At 35.0% G+C, this 19,516-nt stretch overlaps 1 protein-coding gene across 2 annotated transcripts; it reads left to right on the top strand.

Moving 5' to 3' along the window:
• The first annotated feature begins 95 nt into the window (after positions 1-95).
• LOC146164253 (uncharacterized) lies at positions 96-19,516 on the top strand. Of its 2 annotated transcripts, none has more exons than XM_083381350.1 (16): positions 96-300; positions 4,032-4,214; positions 6,197-6,280; positions 7,582-7,662; positions 7,764-8,020; positions 8,104-8,281; positions 8,937-9,135; positions 9,216-9,284; positions 9,351-9,729; positions 9,805-9,928; positions 13,190-13,373; positions 13,928-14,047; positions 14,461-14,682; positions 16,472-16,697; positions 16,998-17,170; positions 17,294-19,516. In XM_083381350.1, exons 1-16 carry the CDS (start codon positions 155-157, stop codon positions 18,920-18,922), a joined length of 4,254 nt encoding a protein of 1,417 aa, XP_083237476.1. In that variant the 5' UTR covers positions 96-154; the 3' UTR covers positions 18,923-19,516. The 2 variants fall into 2 exon arrangements, with proteins under 2 accessions (XP_083237476.1, XP_083237477.1); XM_083381351.1 differs by having other exon boundaries at positions 17,305-17,468.

Genomic DNA, 19,516 nt, shown 5'->3' with positions numbered 1-19,516 from the left:
ACAACTAACAAAAATATTCTGATTTTCATATTTAGCCCCCCATAATAAACATTTATGTTGACCAGTGTTATTACTTGTTTTATTTATTTAGAATGTGGAATAATTGGTTGTAAAAAATTGAATGAGGTTTTGCAAATAAAATTGATTTTTTGTTATGGAGACGGAAAAGTCAAAAGAAGACGACAAAAAACATGATCTAGAATCTTATTCCAATGAAGAATTAGTTATTTCAAATGCGGATACAGAACACGAAATTTCTTCTGCCTACAGAATAATATCTGAAATCATAAAACAGAATAAGTAAGTTTATCAAGTTTCTTTTCATAATTGATAAAACTTATAATTTAGTAACCAATTAATTAGTGCAGTTAAACAGTTTATATAATAAAATGTTGTACAACTAAATATTCTTATTAATGTTTGTGATATATATTCAGTGTTTGTTTAGTATTGTTGGCTGCTTAACAAAATGATACCCAAAGAGAGTAAGTAGAAAATTCTCAAAATTGTCTTGTCAAAAAAACACATCTGTTTTGTAGAAAATTGCTACACTTTTAGGTACACTATGCACGGATCTGTAATGTAGCTTAATAATAAATTTCAAAGCCAAAAAGATCTAGTAGATCGACAGCATCTTGATTAAGACGTTTCGATACGAACTTGTATCACTAACTGAAAGATGATACAAGTTCGACTCCACCAAGAATACCTTCAAAAATAAACACTAACAGCAAACTGATTATGGAAAAATAGCTAAGCTAGCCATTAGCGTATACAAGAAAAATCTTACTATTACGTCAAAAAAAAAAATATATAAATATTATAAAAATACGTAAAAAATAAAATACGTAAAACCGGCCACAAAAATTATCACTATGACGAAACAATTGTAAAAATGACAAAATATCCTTGTGCTTGTTTGGTTGTTTTAAAAGGACTCAAAATATCAAAAATTGTAAGTAATAAAGAACTTAACCACTTACATCTGTGACATTGTTTGTTACAACCATAATTCTAAATATTCTGGTTCAGCTGACACCTGCAGCGTGAAATTACACACATGTGTAGATAAAACATTATTACATTATAAATATTATCTCTAGTCCTCTTAAAAGAACTAGAGCAGCGGTTCACAACCAGGAAATAAGGAGCTTGACTTGATGACCTTAAGGCCTTTCCTTGTTCTGCGTTACTCTTTATGCTCTTTTTTCATTGTTTGCAAAGATGCACAAAAATAAATTGAATCTTGGGAATAGAATTGTTTTTTTGAGGGTTGCAGGGTTCCACATGTATTTTTGTTATCTGCAAATCCAGGTGCAGAAATTGTAAAATCCGCCGACCCAATGAAATAAAAACAATATTCTTTAAAAGTTATAATGGTAGGCATCCCATAAAATATCTATTTTGCATAGATATTTAATTAAAATACTTTAAAAACCAATTTTTGCCTATCAAAGTTTATAAATTGCTTTTTATTTGGGTGTGAACCAAAGTCTGGAACCAAGGAGTGCCAAAATTAAGTAGTCCAAGGACACAAAAATTCAAAAAAAAAGGGGGGGGGGAGATTTTTCAAGAAAATTCCCCGATTTTACGTCTGACATTAATTAATAATGATAGTCATAAAATAGTGACGGTTATGGCGTCATGAAATAGTGATTTGTAATGATGTCATACATGGGAAAAAACTAAATGGAAATTGCCAATAAACGTCTAGCAAAGCAACCTTTAGACGCAAAGCAAACACATATAACTAGGGCAATTATTTTTTGACTTGTCAAAAAAAGTCAAAATTTGTCAAAATTATTTCAAGTCAAAATCGAATAAAAATGCCCATAAATCGTTTGCAAAAATTAAAAAACTATGGTACTTCAACTGTGTACAAAACATTTTCTAAAATAACCAGTTTATTTGTCTTTTTCAGGTGACAAAAATCTCCACTGAGCATGTTCATGAGTTTTGAATAAATTCAAAAAAATAACTGATTTGTGTTCGACTGGTAGTCAGTAAAACACTTAAACGTGTGTTTGACGACGCCAAGACACTAATACAATACGTCAAACAAAAATATGATGTTTAATTCAATTTAATTCTAGTAGGTCAAAATTTTGTCAAACAAATATATTTTTAGGTCAAAAATTCAAAGTTTCCGGTCTAAATTTCTCATTTTTTAGGTCAAAAAATAATCGCCCTACATATTATAACCAATTAATTAGTGCGTCGCCGATACTCCTGCCAGGCACCAGCTGCAAAACCGCTTAGTGTGCAATCGTTAACTTCAGAATAACTAAACCAAGACCGCGAATTATGTTTGATTATTTTGCTAGAATCATGTTTTGACAATCAACAGCGCAATTACCCAAGTTCCATGTACGGGACTAATTGCGCCAAATTACAAGCCTGTCTTTTGCTACCTGCAATGCTGTTAAAAATTGTTTTTCTCAGGTGTCATTATGCTATGATTAGCGTAACATCTGCGCGGACTGTGTGCCAGGGCAGCTAAAAATACAAGTCCGTATAGGGGAATTTGTTAAGTTTGAAATTCAGGACCCCCATTTTTGATTTCGTTAATACGCCCTGCCTGGAATTATCTGCTTTTTCTGTTTTTTTGTGAAGAAAATTATTAATTTGCCTTTACTTCATCCTCATTATTACAAAAATCTTCAGAACTTTTCCTTATGTTATGGACAAGTCTAAAATACTTGCTCAAGCCTACTGTGATCTGCACTTTATTACATTATGAGACATATTTTTCTAGGGTTTAAGGGTAAGGTAATTACTTTCTTAATGTTAAGGCAAATTTAATCAATTAACCTGAAAAGAATAACCGTAACAGAACTTTATAATTTAATTTATTCTGCTTATTTGAGCATAGTAATACCTTCATGTGGCAATTAATGTGGTAAAGAATAAAAAAATGAAGATGGTTGATGGCTTATTGGTTAGGCTAAGAATGTAATTTTTACCTAAAAAATTTATTAATAAAAAAATTAGTTTAGGTGTGATTAGGGATGTTCAAAGTAGAATATCGAATCCAGATGAGATTCGAATCCAATTCTGCCGTTTATTTCGGGTAATTGGAACCGATATAATTTGATGTTTTACCGCCGACCGTCGCGCCAAATTGTACAAATGCGTGTGGTAAGTTGGCCGGTCGCTGCGGCGACCAATTTATAGTGCTTGCTTTAAATGTAACCTGGTAGTGCAGTGTCAGCGTTTTTTCGGGCGACCAATTACCGCGTCTCGCGATAACGTTCGTCTAATAATTAGGTGTCATTCAAGTATTATTGGGCGAGCGACTAACGTGCAATTTCAGGTGGGGAGTTCCCAATTTCCCTAAATGCGTTAAGTTGCAAACGTAACATTACGTTGTAAGAGGTGCTGGATGTAACCAAATGCGCTATAGGGTTACTTAAGGTCAACTTTAGGCCAATATTCAGCGAGGTTATACAGTAATGCACAGCGTAAATTGTCAAGTATTCGTTATGTCAATAGTAACTTTGTATTCTTTGCAGTACATTATTTGACTGCATAACAGATCATTTTAGTCAAAAAAAGAAGCACAAAAACCCAACAATGTTTTAAAAACAGGACCGAATTGCTTGAGACTTCTGTGTGCAGTGTTGCATTGTACTCACTATTGGCAAAAATATAAGTTTTGGCAACAACCTGGACAGTGGACATATTACAGTTTACACAACTGCTTCAAATGACAGTTGTTAAGAATGTTAAACATATGGGAGATTTTTTTTTTATTATAATGTACACATGTTAGCAAAAAATCCCTTCCCCAAACAAAATCGAGGTTAAATAATTTAATAAAATTATACTAGGATTCGATATTCTGGATTCGTTATTCTAGATTCGAAACCTATTATTCTAGAATACCTTGGGATTCTACTTTGAACATCCCTAGGTGTGATGGCATTGTGTTGTTTAACCCAACTTTAGCAATTTTTTTTTCACCCCAAGTGTCGTTGTGTGTTTAAAATTTAACAACCCTTTTGAAGCATATAATATATATTTTTATTTAGAACTGCATGCTGGCCGTTTATTGATCCTGTCGATGTTAAAGGCCTGGGTTTGTGGGATTATGAAGTCAAAATCAAACATGCAATGTGCCTCAATATGATTCTTGAAAAATTTAATAATAATCAATACAGATCTTTCAGCGATGTTGCAAGTGATTTTAGACTTATGGTAGAAAACTGCTACAGGTAAGGTTATCTTTTAAAAGTTTTACATAAAGTAAAATAAAATTTGCAGATCTAACTTCTGGCGATGTTCACTCAAAATATTGTTTCTTTAGTACCCCTCATTTAAATTCATATCAAGTGTTTATATCTGGCATTTGAAACTGTAATTTTTTTGGCAAAATTCACTGTTTTGACATTTCTCTTGCACCTACTTTGTATCTATTCAAGTGGTTTTAACAAATGCCTGTAGCTGTGGTGAAACACTGAAAGTACTTGCTTTTAAAATAGCCCCATTTAGTGTCTGTTTGCACTCCAGTCCCTTCCAGCTAAAATAGTTTGCATGCGACCCTGGTAAAAATCTATGCCCTCCTATGTGGTGGGCCAATATGAACATGTGGTGTTTTGGTCCACTGTTGTCATTTGGCATGATTTGTTTTCATTGTTTGTCATGGTGAGATTGAAGTCGAATTTTATTGCAGAAATATTATACATTTCTATTATGTTTCAATCTGCTTGAGTATTAAAAAGAAGTTAGGAGCATATAACTTTGGGGACACATGTTTGCCAGTGACGTGCAATATTTATTAAGAAGAGTCTCTATCAAACAACTGCTTGGCATGGCCTATAAAGTATGCTTCCAACTAAATTTATTTCTTAAGACCTTATTTTGTAAAAGAGAACTAATTACTGAAATAATTGTGCCAACATAGTGTTTTACACTGATACATCCTCTAAAACACTGTCAGCTATGATCATTGTGTTTAAAAAAATGCTTGATATTTTGTGGAAATGTCCACAGCAAAGCTTCAATAAAGCAATATATAATATGCAAAGAGAAACGTATTATCAGAACTTAATTAGGGAGATTTGCAATAAGCAGCTGTGATCAAAACGAAAATTATGGAGAATGCATTAAATAAACACCTAATAAAGAATTCTCTCACAGTATTTAAATTAAAATCAGCAGCATACATTTTAAGAAAAAAAAATGCCAACATGCATCCACTGGATGCAGCATAGGGCATAGCCAAAACCAGTTTAGTCAAACAATGCCCACATCCCATCCTTTTTAGTCATGTGAAATGAGGTGAAGTGCTGGTTGGCACTGTGCACGATCTTATAAAAAGGTTAACAAAATACTATGGGAAAACTGTAATGCCTAATTTGTCTTAACATTGCAAGGAACAATATGTAATGACCAGTATCCAGCAGGCTTAAACTATAATTTCAAAACCTGTGATTTGGAGATCAAAATCATTGTATGATTTTAGCAATCACAGATGTTACAAATGACAAAACTGAGAATTCTGCAAAGTAATCTGTTGCGGTTACATTGGTTTAATGTTCAAGAAAGGGATATATATTGCACATGGCATAAGCAGAAATGTAAATCGAAACCAGAGTAAGTTGCTCAAAGCAATTTAAGGCATTCAATATATAAGAATTTAGCACTGTGGTTCCCAACCAGGGTGTCGCGACCCCAAGGGGTTGTCTGTGGGGTCACAGTGTAGTATTTGAAAAAAAGCTTTATGAGAAATAAGCAAAATGAATCAAAAGTTTAGTTGTAAGTAGCAAAAGCAACCGCTAGTCTACCATTTCTGTTTATGTGGCTTTTGCTGCAGTGAACCAGTCGTGTTTATGACGTCACCATTACACTTTTCAAATAATGAATCAAGCATAGCTTCAGTCAAACAATGTCAAATAAAAATGCTTTGACGCTCAAACTGTAACTTTAGATTGTTGTGCATACTTAAATCCGGACATTTTAGTCAAATTTTGATACAATCCGTCTAGATTCTTTTTCCCAATTTAAATTTTGCCAATTTTAAACTGTGTTTTTTGGTTTATGTATCATACACTATATTTGGGGGGTCGCACAAGTAAGTGAAACTTGAAAGGGATCGCAAAAACAAAAGTATTAGGAACGACTGTGTTAGAATAACAAACTAGGTAGTTACTAACTTTGCCCTATTTGTGAAAATTGTGTAGTATTTCTTTTTCAGGTATAACACAACTGAACATCCAATTTCCAAAAAGGCTAAAAGACTGGAGATGATTTTTGAGAGTAAATTAGCATTGTTAACAAGGTTAGTTGGCTATTACGTTATTAAAATTGATAGGCAGATTTACAATGAATTATTAACTGCTAAATTTAAACTTGTGCCAGTGTCAAGTTAAAGGGAAATTTGTCTTTTCGCTTAAGCCAACAGAACAAAATACCCTTAATCTAAAATAACCAATTATCATAGTAAATTACCATTAGCGAACTGGTTCTCAACCTAAGATTTGAATCCATTTTTGCCATTTATATATAATTTCATAGTTTTACAGGACGGAAAGTTGTGCTTAATTGTACACACATCAGTGTTAAGTTTTTATTCCGGCTGTAGCAACAGCGAAACAATTACAATACTTGCTTTAAATGTTGCCATGTGATGTAGTATCAGCATTTTTTCAGGCGACCAATTAATTGCTGACAACCTTCGCCTAATCATTAAGTGTTAATTAAATTATATTGTGCAAGTGGACTAACATGTAATGCCAGATTGTGGAGATTTTGCAATTTCCATAAAGGTGTCTTTAAATGGCAATTGTTTACAATGTTAAACATTTGTAATTAAATTTTTCCAAAACAATTACTTTGCATCTTGCGATAACCTGCAACTAATATTAAGTGTCAGTTAAGCGATTGTGTGTGCGACTAATGTGTAATGCCAGGTGCAGAGTTCGCAATTTCCTAAAATGTGTTAAGTTGCAAAAGTAACATTCTCTCTGAAAAAATATGTTGGTCTTGAACGAAATGCGCTACAGGGTTACTTAAGGTCAACTTTAGGTTAATATTCAGCAAGGTTATGCACAGTGTAAAAGTATTGTTTAAATGCATTACTGGCAACAGTAACGTTGTTTTTTTGGCAGTACATTATCTGACTGCATACCAGATCATGTTATTCCAGAAAAGTAGAACTGAAACACCAAAGCGTTTTAAAAGCAGGAGTCTGTACTCTGTAGTGTAGTGTTGCATTGTACTAACTACATTGGCAAAATATTAAGTTTTTGCAACAACCTGGACATGTATTACATTTTACAACTGCTTCAAATGACAGTTGTAAGGAATGTTAAACGTTTTGGAACTTATTTTTTTATAGAATATACACATGTTAACAAATTGTTTTGCTATTTAGTGCTGTGACTGTAGGTCCTGTATGGTATATTATGAATAATTCTTCCCCCAAACAAAATATAATAAGCTAATTAACGTTTCCCATTTTTATATATTTACCCTTATGAGGTCAGCTGTTATATGTTGGTGAAACCACAATAATAACTTTATGTACACCAAAAGGGTGCCATTTTAATTGCAACAAAGAACAAATTTGATATGTTTTAGAGATATTCAAGACAAATCAACTATAGCCAAAACTTCAAATGGGAGATTCGCAACAAAATTAGATAACAACACTATTGCGAAGTAGGTTTGTTTGTTATGCTTAGTTTTAAACATTGAAATATAGCTTTAGATTGGTAATATACAACTTAAAATCTACCTAAATAAAAACTACATTGTTTTAGAACAAGAGATGTAAATTGCTCTTTAAACAATGGAAGTTTTGACGATTCTTTTGAATTTAATGATCAACTTCGTTTGGTCTATGACTTTGTTCGATGTGAGGAAACAGCTGTTGCTGAAGACAAAAAGCTGACTAGTTGCAGGGAGCGTAAACAGCAACAGGCCCTCTACCAAAGAATTGCTGCAGTGTTTGTAAGTTCCCTTGAAGCAAAAGATGATATGAAAGTGATCAAAACCTGCCATTTATTGCCAGAAATTGGTATGATTTATTTTGCTTTTTGCAAAAACTAAATTTTGTCATAATTCTTTATTGATAAAAAAGTTTTGCTCGGTAACTTTTAGGTTTGTTTTTGCATTTAAATGAGACGTACTTCCGTTTACCCGAGCTTACAATGTACAATTTGGAAATGGGTCTCCTTATACCTGAACATTCATTGTATCTTGCAAGGATCATGACTTCATTTCTATGCACATACTATGAACGTTGTCTTATTGCACAGCGTCCACCAATGTCTTTTAGGTATGTAAACAATAAAGAACCAACCAAGCACAGGTTTTTCTGAGGGTTTTTAACAAACTTGTATATTAGTTTTAAGTTAATACGTTCAAATCTTAGGATCCTGTTTGGTGAGTTTTAGATTTTTTTGCTTGATCAAACAGTTGGTCATATATCACACTTGCCAGCTTCTATCAATCAACACTCCAGATGGAAATACTGCTCCCTAAAAATGCTACCACAGTTCTTATGGTCGGCTTCAAAATGCTTACCAGCCTGTTGAATGCCTAGGAACTTTGCCATATGTGATGCCTTTAGATATTTCTTTTTGCACTTGGGCAAGTGTTTAACATAACGATTACCTAATAATTTACCATCAGCAACCTTTTTTGCTTAAGTTTGCCAGTCAGGCGAGTGTGTGTCAATTAGCACTCTAAAAGTAGCGAATAGCAAATTTCTAGCGGGCTAATGCAAAATGTCAACCATGCTATTATATAACAAAAAATGACATTACTCCAACAAACAACTAAAAAAAATTATTTAAAAAATGTAAAATTTAAAAAACTGCTCATGGCTAGCAGTGGATGAGAAGGAATTATGAAGCTAAAACTTGCTGTTTCTAGTTTAGGTCAAAATAAAGGGATTGACTTTCTGTAATTATTTTGAATTATTTTTTTAGTATATGGAACAAGCGGCTGAAACAAAAGTTGGACAAATGGTTTGAAACAGCTTCAAAGTGTTATTCCTTTTCAGTGGCTGCTGACAAGCTTTTTATAAATGTTGATTTTTATCAAGCTATGTGTTGGAAAAATCCCTTTGACACTAATAATAATACATTTTTATCACTTTCCTACATACAAAGAGCACAAATTTTAAAAGTAAATATCATACTTCACCATATTATAATGTTATGAGGTTTCACTAATATACTGTCATATAACTGGCTTTTATGTCTTAGGCACTTTGTGATAGTCAGACTGCTCTACAAGGTGTTCAAAATAATTTGGTGTCTTGCAGTGCTGACCAGGTAACCATACATATATTTTCTATTAACATTAAATATATAAAATTTTTTTTCACTATATCCTGACAGATGCGACCAATGAATCTTGGAGAAGATCTTTATGGAAATAAATATATTTACTTTCCTCAATTTTGTGGAGAGGATTTCAGAATATATCGTCATCTTCAACATGGAGTCTATGATTTTGTTGACTGTCCTATGCCAGAAGTCATTTCTAACAAAACGAATACAAAGGATGCTAATTCTGCAGAACACAAAAACGCGTTGTGTGAAAAACATGCATTTACAAATGAAACTACTTCTGAGATTTCCAAAGTAGTACTTCAGGAAATTTTAGATTGTGTTGTAAAGGCATGCAGGAATTTAGATATTCCCGCTCTTAAAAAGCAAGAAAGCATTATATTCGATAAAACTGAAAGTATCTTGGATTTTGATTGTCCCATCAAAGGTAATAGAAAAAGTGATAAATATAAGGAAATTAAATGAACACGTGCAAGCAATTAATGGTAATATATAAATGCAGGTTCCAGAAATCATGACAATGTTGATGCTTGTTGCACTCATGCCAAGCCTAATGGTCTTAACAGGGTTCCTTTACCTAACAAGCAACAAACTCAAAACAACCAAAGAAAAAAAAAATGTAAAAGGTAAATATCTTTTGACAAAATGTTGACCTATTCGAAATACATTGATTTTGAACATCCTATTATTGTTTGAAGCAGTGGTTCCCAACGCATGGGATGCGACCCAAATTTAGGTCGCCTGATTATTTTTGGGGGTCGCTTGTTTTCAGGCATATTGTATCTTTTTACAAAACTGGAAATCATAATCACAAATTATGAAAATTAAACAGCGAAACCGGCTGGAAGTTAAAGCTGACATGCGTGACTCTATATCAGGGGTTGGCAGCCTTTTTCTAGTCGCGGGCCAAAACCAAACACAAAAAGGTCTCTGCGGGCCGCACAAAATGTTAACTAAGAATTGTGTTATTAAAATGTTAGAACAATTTTAAATCAAGCGGGCCTTGTATCTTTTTTTGCACTTAAAAACAGGTTTAATTACTTGAGCATGCAGTAAAATGTTACAAAAAGCGTTTGTTTGGTTTAAAATTCGAGTCCAAAGATCGTCATCCATACTACTAATGAATAGTGTAATTAAACTACTTTAAAGAAACGAGATAACCTTTGTAGTTAATGTAGTTCAACGTTATTAATCTTTTTGTTTTGGGGGCGCAAATGGCGAGCGAAGCGAGTGCGATTTTTTTGGGGGGTATACGGAATTTCTTGCAAATTTTTGTTTTGCCGCAAATAAAAAAAGTTTAAAAATTATATGCCCAATATTTTTATATACGTTTTCCGTTTGTCCGCAACGCACTTGGCAGCCTTCCACAGCGCAACAGTAAAGAAGCGCTGATCGATTAGCTTCCAAGCGTTAACGAACCAAACGTAGATAGATCATTCACGCGCAGCACGAAAAAATTTCCCACTTGCGTAGGTAAAATAGTCTAAAAGTAGGCCTATTTGAAATGGACTCGTGTCTAGTTTGTCAAAAAGGCGGCGGGCCAGATGAATTACATTGGCGGGCAGGATCCGGCCCGCGGGCCGTAGGTTGCCAACCCCTGCTCTATATGCTCAAACAAAATAACGCCTCGATTTCAAAAACTCGCTGAGAGCCAGCGAGTACAACTATTTCATTAGTGATTTAATAAACGTATTATTTTCGTAAAAACTAACTACCTTTGTAGTGCAGTTTGTTTGCAACGCAATCTTGTATGATATTACAACAATTTGCTTGAGTCTCAAGATTATACAAAATAATTTTTTTTTTTTTAAATGGGTCGCCTTAAAAACGTTTTGGGAACCACTGGTTTAAAATACTGTCTTGGCGTTGTCAACCACACGTTTTTTTTTTTTAGTTTTATTGACTACCAGTTGAACAAAAATCAGTTATTTTTTCATGTTTATACAAAACCAAAGAAAATGCTTACCGGTAGTTATTTTTGATATTTAAAAAAGACAAAGCACTATAAAAATGCCAAACAAAACAAGACGTTGGTTATTTTAGAAAAATGTTATGTGAACAGTTGAAATTTAAGGTCAAAATAATTGCAGAAAATTAACAAAGACCGAGCATATTATCAAAATAGTAAATGAGATAATTGCAAATCACAAGCGAAAAATGACAGCAAATATGGTTCAACAGTTTTGTCGAAACATAGTTCAAACTGAACCTAATTCAATAAACTAGGCCTAAATGGTTAATTCTACCGGCTCGCGTATACCGTATTGTCAAATTTGTAGAGCTCTTCTGGCACAATTAAAATGCACGTAAAAGCACAGGCGCAAGTAAAAGGCGATAAGAATGGTGACGTCTAACATATCCACAGGCACATGCTCGCAAAAGCGTGTTACTGACGCAAAAACAATTATGCTACGATGCCTGCGCTTCAAGGCACGATGGGTGTAGTACAGCCTGCTATGAGGTGTAGTGTGACATAAAGCCCAAATCCCGATTGAGCCCCACATTAATGGCATCGAACTTTTTAATTATGTTTTGTTCGACTGTGAGCCTCGCTTGGGTGCCGTTACTTACTTTTTTGATCACCGAAACTCTAAGGTCTTTTACACTGTGTGATCCTTGGTTAAAATGTTAAACCAAAGGATCACACAGTGTAAAAAAAAGGATCACACAGTGTACAAAAGGATCACACAGTGTACAGTAACACGCTTTTGCGAGCATGTGCCTGTGGATATGTTAGACGTCACCATTCTTATCGCCTTTTACTTGCGCCTGTGCTTTTACGTGCATTTTAATTGTTTTCATTTATACTTTGACCTGATGAAGCACGGTTGTGCGAAAGCTTGTCGAGAATCAAATACAATTTGTCTTTATACAGTGCCACCTGATTTCTCTATTTAGAATTAGGACAAATACGGCCATATACAAATAATACAGTTAAAAATTTGTTAAATATAAATCGTAACTAAATTTGTTATATAAAATTTTAACTGAACAACAATTTTTCAAAGTCAAAAATTAATTGCCCTACATAATATGTCTCATATTATGAGATATTACCTAACCTTAATGCATCACCTGTAAACTCAATAAACAATATTTGTTTGTTTAATAAAAATTATCCAAGCAGAAAATCATATTCTTTTGGCTTAACTATAAGTTTATTTTAAATACCCATCAATGTAAAGAAAAAAATATAAATTTAATGGATTTACAACTGGCATTTCTATACACAAAAACAAAATATATTGTTCATTTTTTAATACAGCACTTGAATGACATTTCTGTTTTCCTGTGGTAAGCTCAACCAATAGTTTCATGCAAGTGCTTACTGATTTAATGACTCATGTTGCAGTCAATTATGTTTAATTTTGCTCTAGACCAGGGATTCCCAACCTTTTTACGATCTCGTACCACTTGGACACTCTATAGTGTCAGGCATTCCACTTCTTGCAGAACAACTAATTTAATTGAATCATATTTTTCTCTATTTTTAGCTTACAACCAGCATTATTCAGCGCTATTTGTAGCTTAAGCTATAAAACAGTAGATGATATCTATCAAGAGCAAACATTTGACATAATTAACGCCCACTGCCCCACAGCGTTCTACGGCTTTACAAAGCAACAGTGCTCCTTGTCGAAATTGACATGGCCTGTATTTTGAAGATCGCATTGTTTCGAAACAACAGGAATAGTTACATAACAATAAGAATGGGCTTTGGGGGGGGGGGGGGCAATTTTTTAATGTAAATCAATCTAGATAAACAAAATATAAAGTTGTGAATCATTCTAGGGTTTAGTGAAAAAATGGAAACTACTCACATACCACCTGAAAAACCTTCGATTGGAACTGATGCACATTAAAGTTTTTATCTTTTTAATGTATAGCCAGCTACTGCCAGAAACAACACCAAGCGTGCGTCGAAGTTCAAGAAAGCGGACAACAGTAAACTACAGCAAAATGATGGTTGAGGGAGATGGGGAAGAAGTTGAGAGTGATAAATCTAGCAAAACACCACAAAAGCCACGATCAAAACAGAAGTCATTTAAACATTCAAAGAACACAACTGAGGTTTGAAAGCTAAACCTGTATATTGACTGAACAAAACAAAAATATCACAAATGTCATATTTCTGAACATACAGAATCTTGTACTGTACTAGAGCAGGAATGGCCAAAGAGCTGGCCACTAAGCGACCATTTCTTTACGATTAACTTGCTGTTTTTACTGCTAAAGACAACACCATACGGAAATCAATATCATACTGTTTCTTTCTCATTTAAACACATAACCATTTTTTATAAAGGTTGCAAAGCAACAATATTGGGTTCCAAAAAAGTTGAGAGTTATTTCCAATAAAAATTATTAATGACTAAAATTTGCCACCTAAATTGTACATGAATCTCAAACTCAATTAGACAAGACCAGAAACCAAATGTGGCTTGTAGGCTGCCGGTTGGCGACATGTTTTAGGAGGTATTTGTTCTTTTTTAATGTCACATTAATTTAAATTAGTTTAGGCTGACAAATGGAAAAATAAAATATATATGTGGAATTAATGTTGTCATAATTGTGTGTGCTTGTGTTTTAAGTTATATTTAAAAAAAATTATATATATTTTTTAGAGAATGGTCACAAGTTTTGGAACAGTAAAGTTTGAAATGGTGTGTGACAGTGTGGAAGAATTACGGAAACTTATTTCTTCAATGCAAGAAGAAAATGATAAAGCAATATCTGCTAAAATGGTATTTTAACAACATTTTTTATTCCAACTGCCTACAAGGTTGTCTACATAATTTAAAATTGTGTAATCAATTTTGATATGGTTTTAAAAATAAATTGAGCTCCTGTGTTTTATGCAAGATTTACGAGCCATTTCATTTTTTTGTCTTACTAATTCTTGGCTAACTATTAAACAATATGCTATGTGTCCTCTTCAAAACTTTTTGTTCAGTAAGTCAGTGTATTTAACTTGGTAAAGCTAAATCATAGAGTCGTGGATGGCGGTTACCTGTTGAGTGGGTCCACCTTATTATGTAGCCAATTTTATTGACACTGGAAAAAAAACTTACCAATCTACTGAAATATCTGTTTTTTATCCTATATTATTGTACTATAAAAATACGAAAAACTTTTATGTAATATTGTCGTCCTTCAGCCTTCGTCGGTGGTGATGAACGTTAAAAACCTAATCGAACGTCTCAAGTGGTTATTGATCGAGCTCGAACCTTGGGAATTAAGACTGGAGAAATCGAGGTTTGATGCCAAAATACGAGTGAAGAAGGAACATGATGAAATATTGCGTTGTACAACAACCGGCAATGCTGTTTTATCTCCGGATGCGATTTCTAACCCCTGGGAGGAAGAAATAGCAAACAAGGTCTTGCAAATGTACTAATCTCGGATAAAATTCGATGTACTATAATGTACGTTACTTACACGATATCATAAACAGTTCAGAATGTGGATTTGGACAGATCTTTAAACTTAGTTTAGACCAGAATTAGAATTATTTTTGCCAAAATAAATATACCACACAATTACACCTATATTGCAACAATATCTATCACAAATCAATAACTAAGCCCTACCCTAGCATTAAGATCAACGACATAATAAAACCAAATACAGTGAAAAGCACGAAAGAATAATGACATAAACTCAGCGAAATAATACCTAAACCTGGCGCATAGGTCCTAAACCGATCGATATATATATATATATATATTGCCTTGATGACACCTAAAACAGTAGGAAGCTGTGTGAGACGATGGTGGCGCCGCATTCTAGCATCGGCCGTTCTGGCATTTACGTTTAAGTGCCGTCGTTCGTCTGTTCAGGCATCGAACAGTTTGCCCTTGTTTAGGGATATGGTGGGTTATGGGTTCAAAATTTTAATGTAGTTAGTGATGTGGGCTCGGGAACCACTGTAATAAAACATAGACTGTGCAACTCAAACACTAAGCCAATTGGTCCGGTTCCGGAGCCACCGACCACTCATTTATTGGAAGCTGCGGCTCCTTAGCTGTAAATTTTCAAAAGTTTATTCAGTCGCGCAGTTACGTAGTTTTCATCGGAGCAGTTTAAAATGCTTTAGCATTAGAAAGATTAAGAAGCCATAAAAGTCAAATTATTTAACTTTTTCTTATTTACAGTCTGACAAAGAACAATAACAAACGGCAGCATACCTGCACGCACATGAAAAATAATGATGTAAAAAAAGTTTCCCAACGCCCTTACAAAAAAAATATGTGTTGTACGACGATTGTGAAAAAACAATCCTATGACAGTTGCTTTAGTCGTGCAGTTGCAAGCTGCCCGAACTGATTCCATTGGCTAGATTAACTTGTCTAAATTAACTTGTCTAAATTCTATTATATTTCTGCTATATTTTATATATATATGCCTCACGGTTCTGCTATATCAGTGTTTCTTAACCTACGCGCTCACCTATAGGTGGCGCTAACAATCGTTGGATGCACGATTTCTGCTAAAAATTTCAATAGTCTTGTGCCGTCCGCTTGCTGTTAAGTTTAATTTTGTGGTGTCCCAATTGTAATTATTAACCAACGTTTCGGCTATTTAAATCGCCGATGACACCGAACGCTCTTCGTAATAAACTGTTGAACAAAACTATATTTTGCCCTTTTTAGCCACTTCTATACGATTAATTTCCATCAGGGTAGGCCCTCTTCAACTAATTTACAAAAGGTACTAACTGCAAGCAACATTATTATTATTTTTACGCGTCCTGGTCAAACCACGACGTCTTGCCGAAAATTGCTTCTTAAAAAAGGTTTTAAATATAAAGTTGCTTAAAAGAAATGTCAATTATCAAAAGTAACATGTTACTTTGTAGTGTTTAAGTTTGAAGTCAAATTTGGTTACCATGTAAGGAACAAGAGGCTTTAAGACCACAAAGGGTCGTTTGTAGCGGTCACCATTAAAAAAAGGTTTAAAAATGATTTTATAATCGTCTTGCGTGATACAAAGTCCATGCCCTGCTACTCTCGGCCATATACAAAAAAATATTGTGGACTAACACTGGTCGACCGATTTTTTTTTTTTAATGCTTAGTCAAACTAGTTAAAAAACAACAAATTAGGATTTTACCGTTTATTTTGTTTTACCATTAATTACTAAAATTCTTCTGTCACTTATTACTGTAGTCTTCTCTCGTCACGAGTGAGAACTGTTCTACGAATCGTGTCCCGACTCCCAATTCGCTGTATGTTGAGGAAAGCGAAGAGGAAAGTGATCCTGAGATAAGGAGAAGCCGCAGGAAGCCCAGAAGGTATGAAGTGGATGAGGATTACGTGGTTTGCGACTCCTCTGATAACGATGCTTCTTCACCTACGTTTCCGAATGAATTTATGTATGACGAATTTAATGAAGGTAAGTGTATCATAAGAATTCAACCCTTCAGTGCACCCTGCACCTTTTCTACATATCAATGTAGGGCGAAGCCATACCAACTTTAATACTGTACATACCTTACTCATCCGTAAAAATGCAGATATCTAACGATAACTATATCAAATTATCACCACAAAAACTACCGTTGGCAAAAAAAAGCTATTGACCCTGGCCTGCATCCTGTCACGTATAAGTTTTCCGAGAAGTGTCACTAGTGTATATGCAAACACGTTAGTCATCCACTGTCGCGTGATTTCCTGTACGTGAGCTTACATGCAGGACGGAAGCGTCTGATGCCCGCTGCGCTTTATCAGCTAGAGCTGGCACTCACCGACCAAACAGCTGCTCTTGTGAAACTTATGGCGCGCGGACGTTTGGGTGACCTACTGGACAAGGGTAGCGCCACGCTTAATGACAGGCGGACGCGTCAGCGAAGCAAGCAACAAATTAAGGTCCTATAAAATTATTCTTATTACTTATAAAAATCGTAACGTTTTTTCGTTTGAGTCCTATATATGTCTTCCACAAAGGGTCATACCTGTATTTTAGATTCTAACCCTAAAGATATGTTTCAGTTGTTTCGCAGAATACTTGCTCTCGCTCATAAGAGTTGCACAGAGGAAGGTCCATCGTTGCTTCCTCTTATTAGGTCCGACCAAGTGGAGATCACAGATGTGGTAGACCGCGTTTTGGCCAATGAGGCGATTATTCGTGAACAGAGAAAAGTAGTTCGCGAACAAGAGAAAAGACGAAAGCTTGCTGTGAAACAAGCAATCCAACAACAACGTAAAAAAGAACTTAAAAGACAACGTCTTGACCAAAGAGTACCAAGCGCAAGCAACAGCAAAGTGTTAAAATCTGCTACAAAAGAGTCAATGTGGACTTCGCCAAAGCGGAGCAGCGTTACCAATGTTGCAACTTCTACAAACTGCAGCGTTGCTGGCGGTAACGCTGTTGAAAATGTTGTTATACGCTTGCAGAACGGAAAGGTGTGCCCGGCATTGCGCTTCACAGATGGTCGCATTGCACCCATCGTTCGGGTCGATAGCGATGCGAAGCCTGCGGCAAGCTTTGACGATTTAACCGCAGGTATTGGCAAATCCAAACAAAGGATTGTTAACAATAAGGTTCCCTATATTTCATTAAGTGGAACTCGGCGACGAGCCGTCCCATCTATCCTAAATAAGCCATCGGCTGTAAAAACGCCAACTGTTCGGCGATATCAAATGTCAATCGACCAAAACCAATTCGGAAACAACCTAAACACCAAAACAACGTTAGTTAAGGGTTCTTGCAGCTATGTACAACGCAAAAATGTGTCTCAAGCGACGGTCACTACCAATCACGTACCTATAATGTTAACGCAAAATCAAGAGGATTTGAATAAGCACATTACGAAAGTGAACAAAACCAGTGTACCCCCATACAGAGCTGTATCTTCGAGTAAAATGATAAACCTTGTTTTGTCTCCAAGCAGAATCTCACAACAGCTAACAACATCAAACCCATCTACAAATTTTGTCGGTCCGGCGGTTGAAAATCTGGGAAAATTCGTGGTAAAAGTTAATCCACGTTTGCTTTCCCCGGCACCAACAGTCGATACACTCACTCGCCCTTCCCTCACAAGAACTTACCCAAAGCACATTTCAAACGCATTGTCCTCTGCCAAAATCGACCGCACAGATGGAAACTCAGTCGGTTTATGTTGTAACTCAGTGCAGTCAGTCCAACAAACAGTTGCGGTTAACCAGACCTGCAATTTAAACCCAAAAAGTCCTTTCCTAGACCCACCGCAGAGATCACAACCTCAAACTGAACCTTTGTCAAACGGACAAACAATTAGCCAACCAGTAGATTTGCTTTCAACAACCCTTGTTGGTGATATTGGGCGGTCTGAGTCTGGTGTTGCGCAAGAGAGGCAGCAAGTAATCGTTTTGCCCACAAGCTCAATACCGGTTATGCATCCGGTGCAAATGGTTCCAGCCGTATCCTCGCCGGTTGTTAGCAACGCCAATAAAGAATCGGTTATGTTTGTACCTTCGGAATCTAGCGCTGGACAAGCTGTTATGGCTAACGTAGCCTACCCGCAGCGTCATATATCAAAGGTTGTTCATTCACAATCACAATCGACTACAGTCCTGGGATCACCGGGCCATCGCTACACTTTTACCCCATTTGTCTCAAAACAAAGCAACCTGCAGTAGAAAACATTTAAAACACTTAACAATATTTCAAGTTTACTTTTTACTATTATTTGGTTATCATATAAACATAGTTACTTTGCGTTATTTATCTCTCAACTATTTTTATTAATTTGATGTAGGCGCTGAATACATTAAAGTTTGATAATTGCTGTTTTATAAAGGACTATATTTTCAATCGTGTTTAAGGTTTGGCCGCCTGATGTGAAAGTCGCGCTTAACGTAATATACCTCGCTTTATTCTCGAGTATATCTATTTCGAGCACCCGTTTGCTGCAAAGTGATTTTATAACAGGGCACTAAAAACACTATGCCATTCCTTTACTTTTAGAACGTTGCTCACCAGTGGGCTCTTTTTACTTAAGTTATCTTAAATTTATTGAGTATATTCAGTTATCCAAACGGAAGTAATATTTTTATATACTTCTCACGTCATATATTAAATCGTTGCATTCGAGTAATTTCATAAAAATATTTCAATACCTAACTTTGAATTAGGCCTACCATATTTCTACTGCACAAAAAGACGGAAATTTTGTCCGAGAAGAATACAAAAAAAATGCACTATTTGGATAATTATGTATATTTAGCAAAAGT

Source organism: Ascidiella aspersa, chromosome 2 (genome assembly GCF_963924565.1).
Source record: "Ascidiella aspersa chromosome 2, kaAscAspe10.2, whole genome shotgun sequence".
Classification (NCBI taxonomy): domain Eukaryota; kingdom Metazoa; phylum Chordata; class Ascidiacea; order Phlebobranchia; family Ascidiidae; genus Ascidiella; species Ascidiella aspersa.
This window is presented reverse-complemented; position numbering and strand designations above follow the sequence as displayed.

Excerpts from the sequence above, each read along its gene's own strand:
- LOC146164253 (XM_083381350.1), top strand. The coding sequence starts at position 155 with ATGGAGACGGAAAAGTCAAAAGAAGACGACAAAAAACATGATCTAGAA. Across the intron at positions 6,281-7,581 it reads AAATTAGCATTGTTAACAAG|AGATATTCAAGACAAATCAA; the intron begins GTTAGTTGGCTA and ends GATATGTTTTAG. Across the intron at positions 7,663-7,763 it reads GATAACAACACTATTGCGAA|AACAAGAGATGTAAATTGCT; the intron begins GTAGGTTTGTTT and ends ACATTGTTTTAG.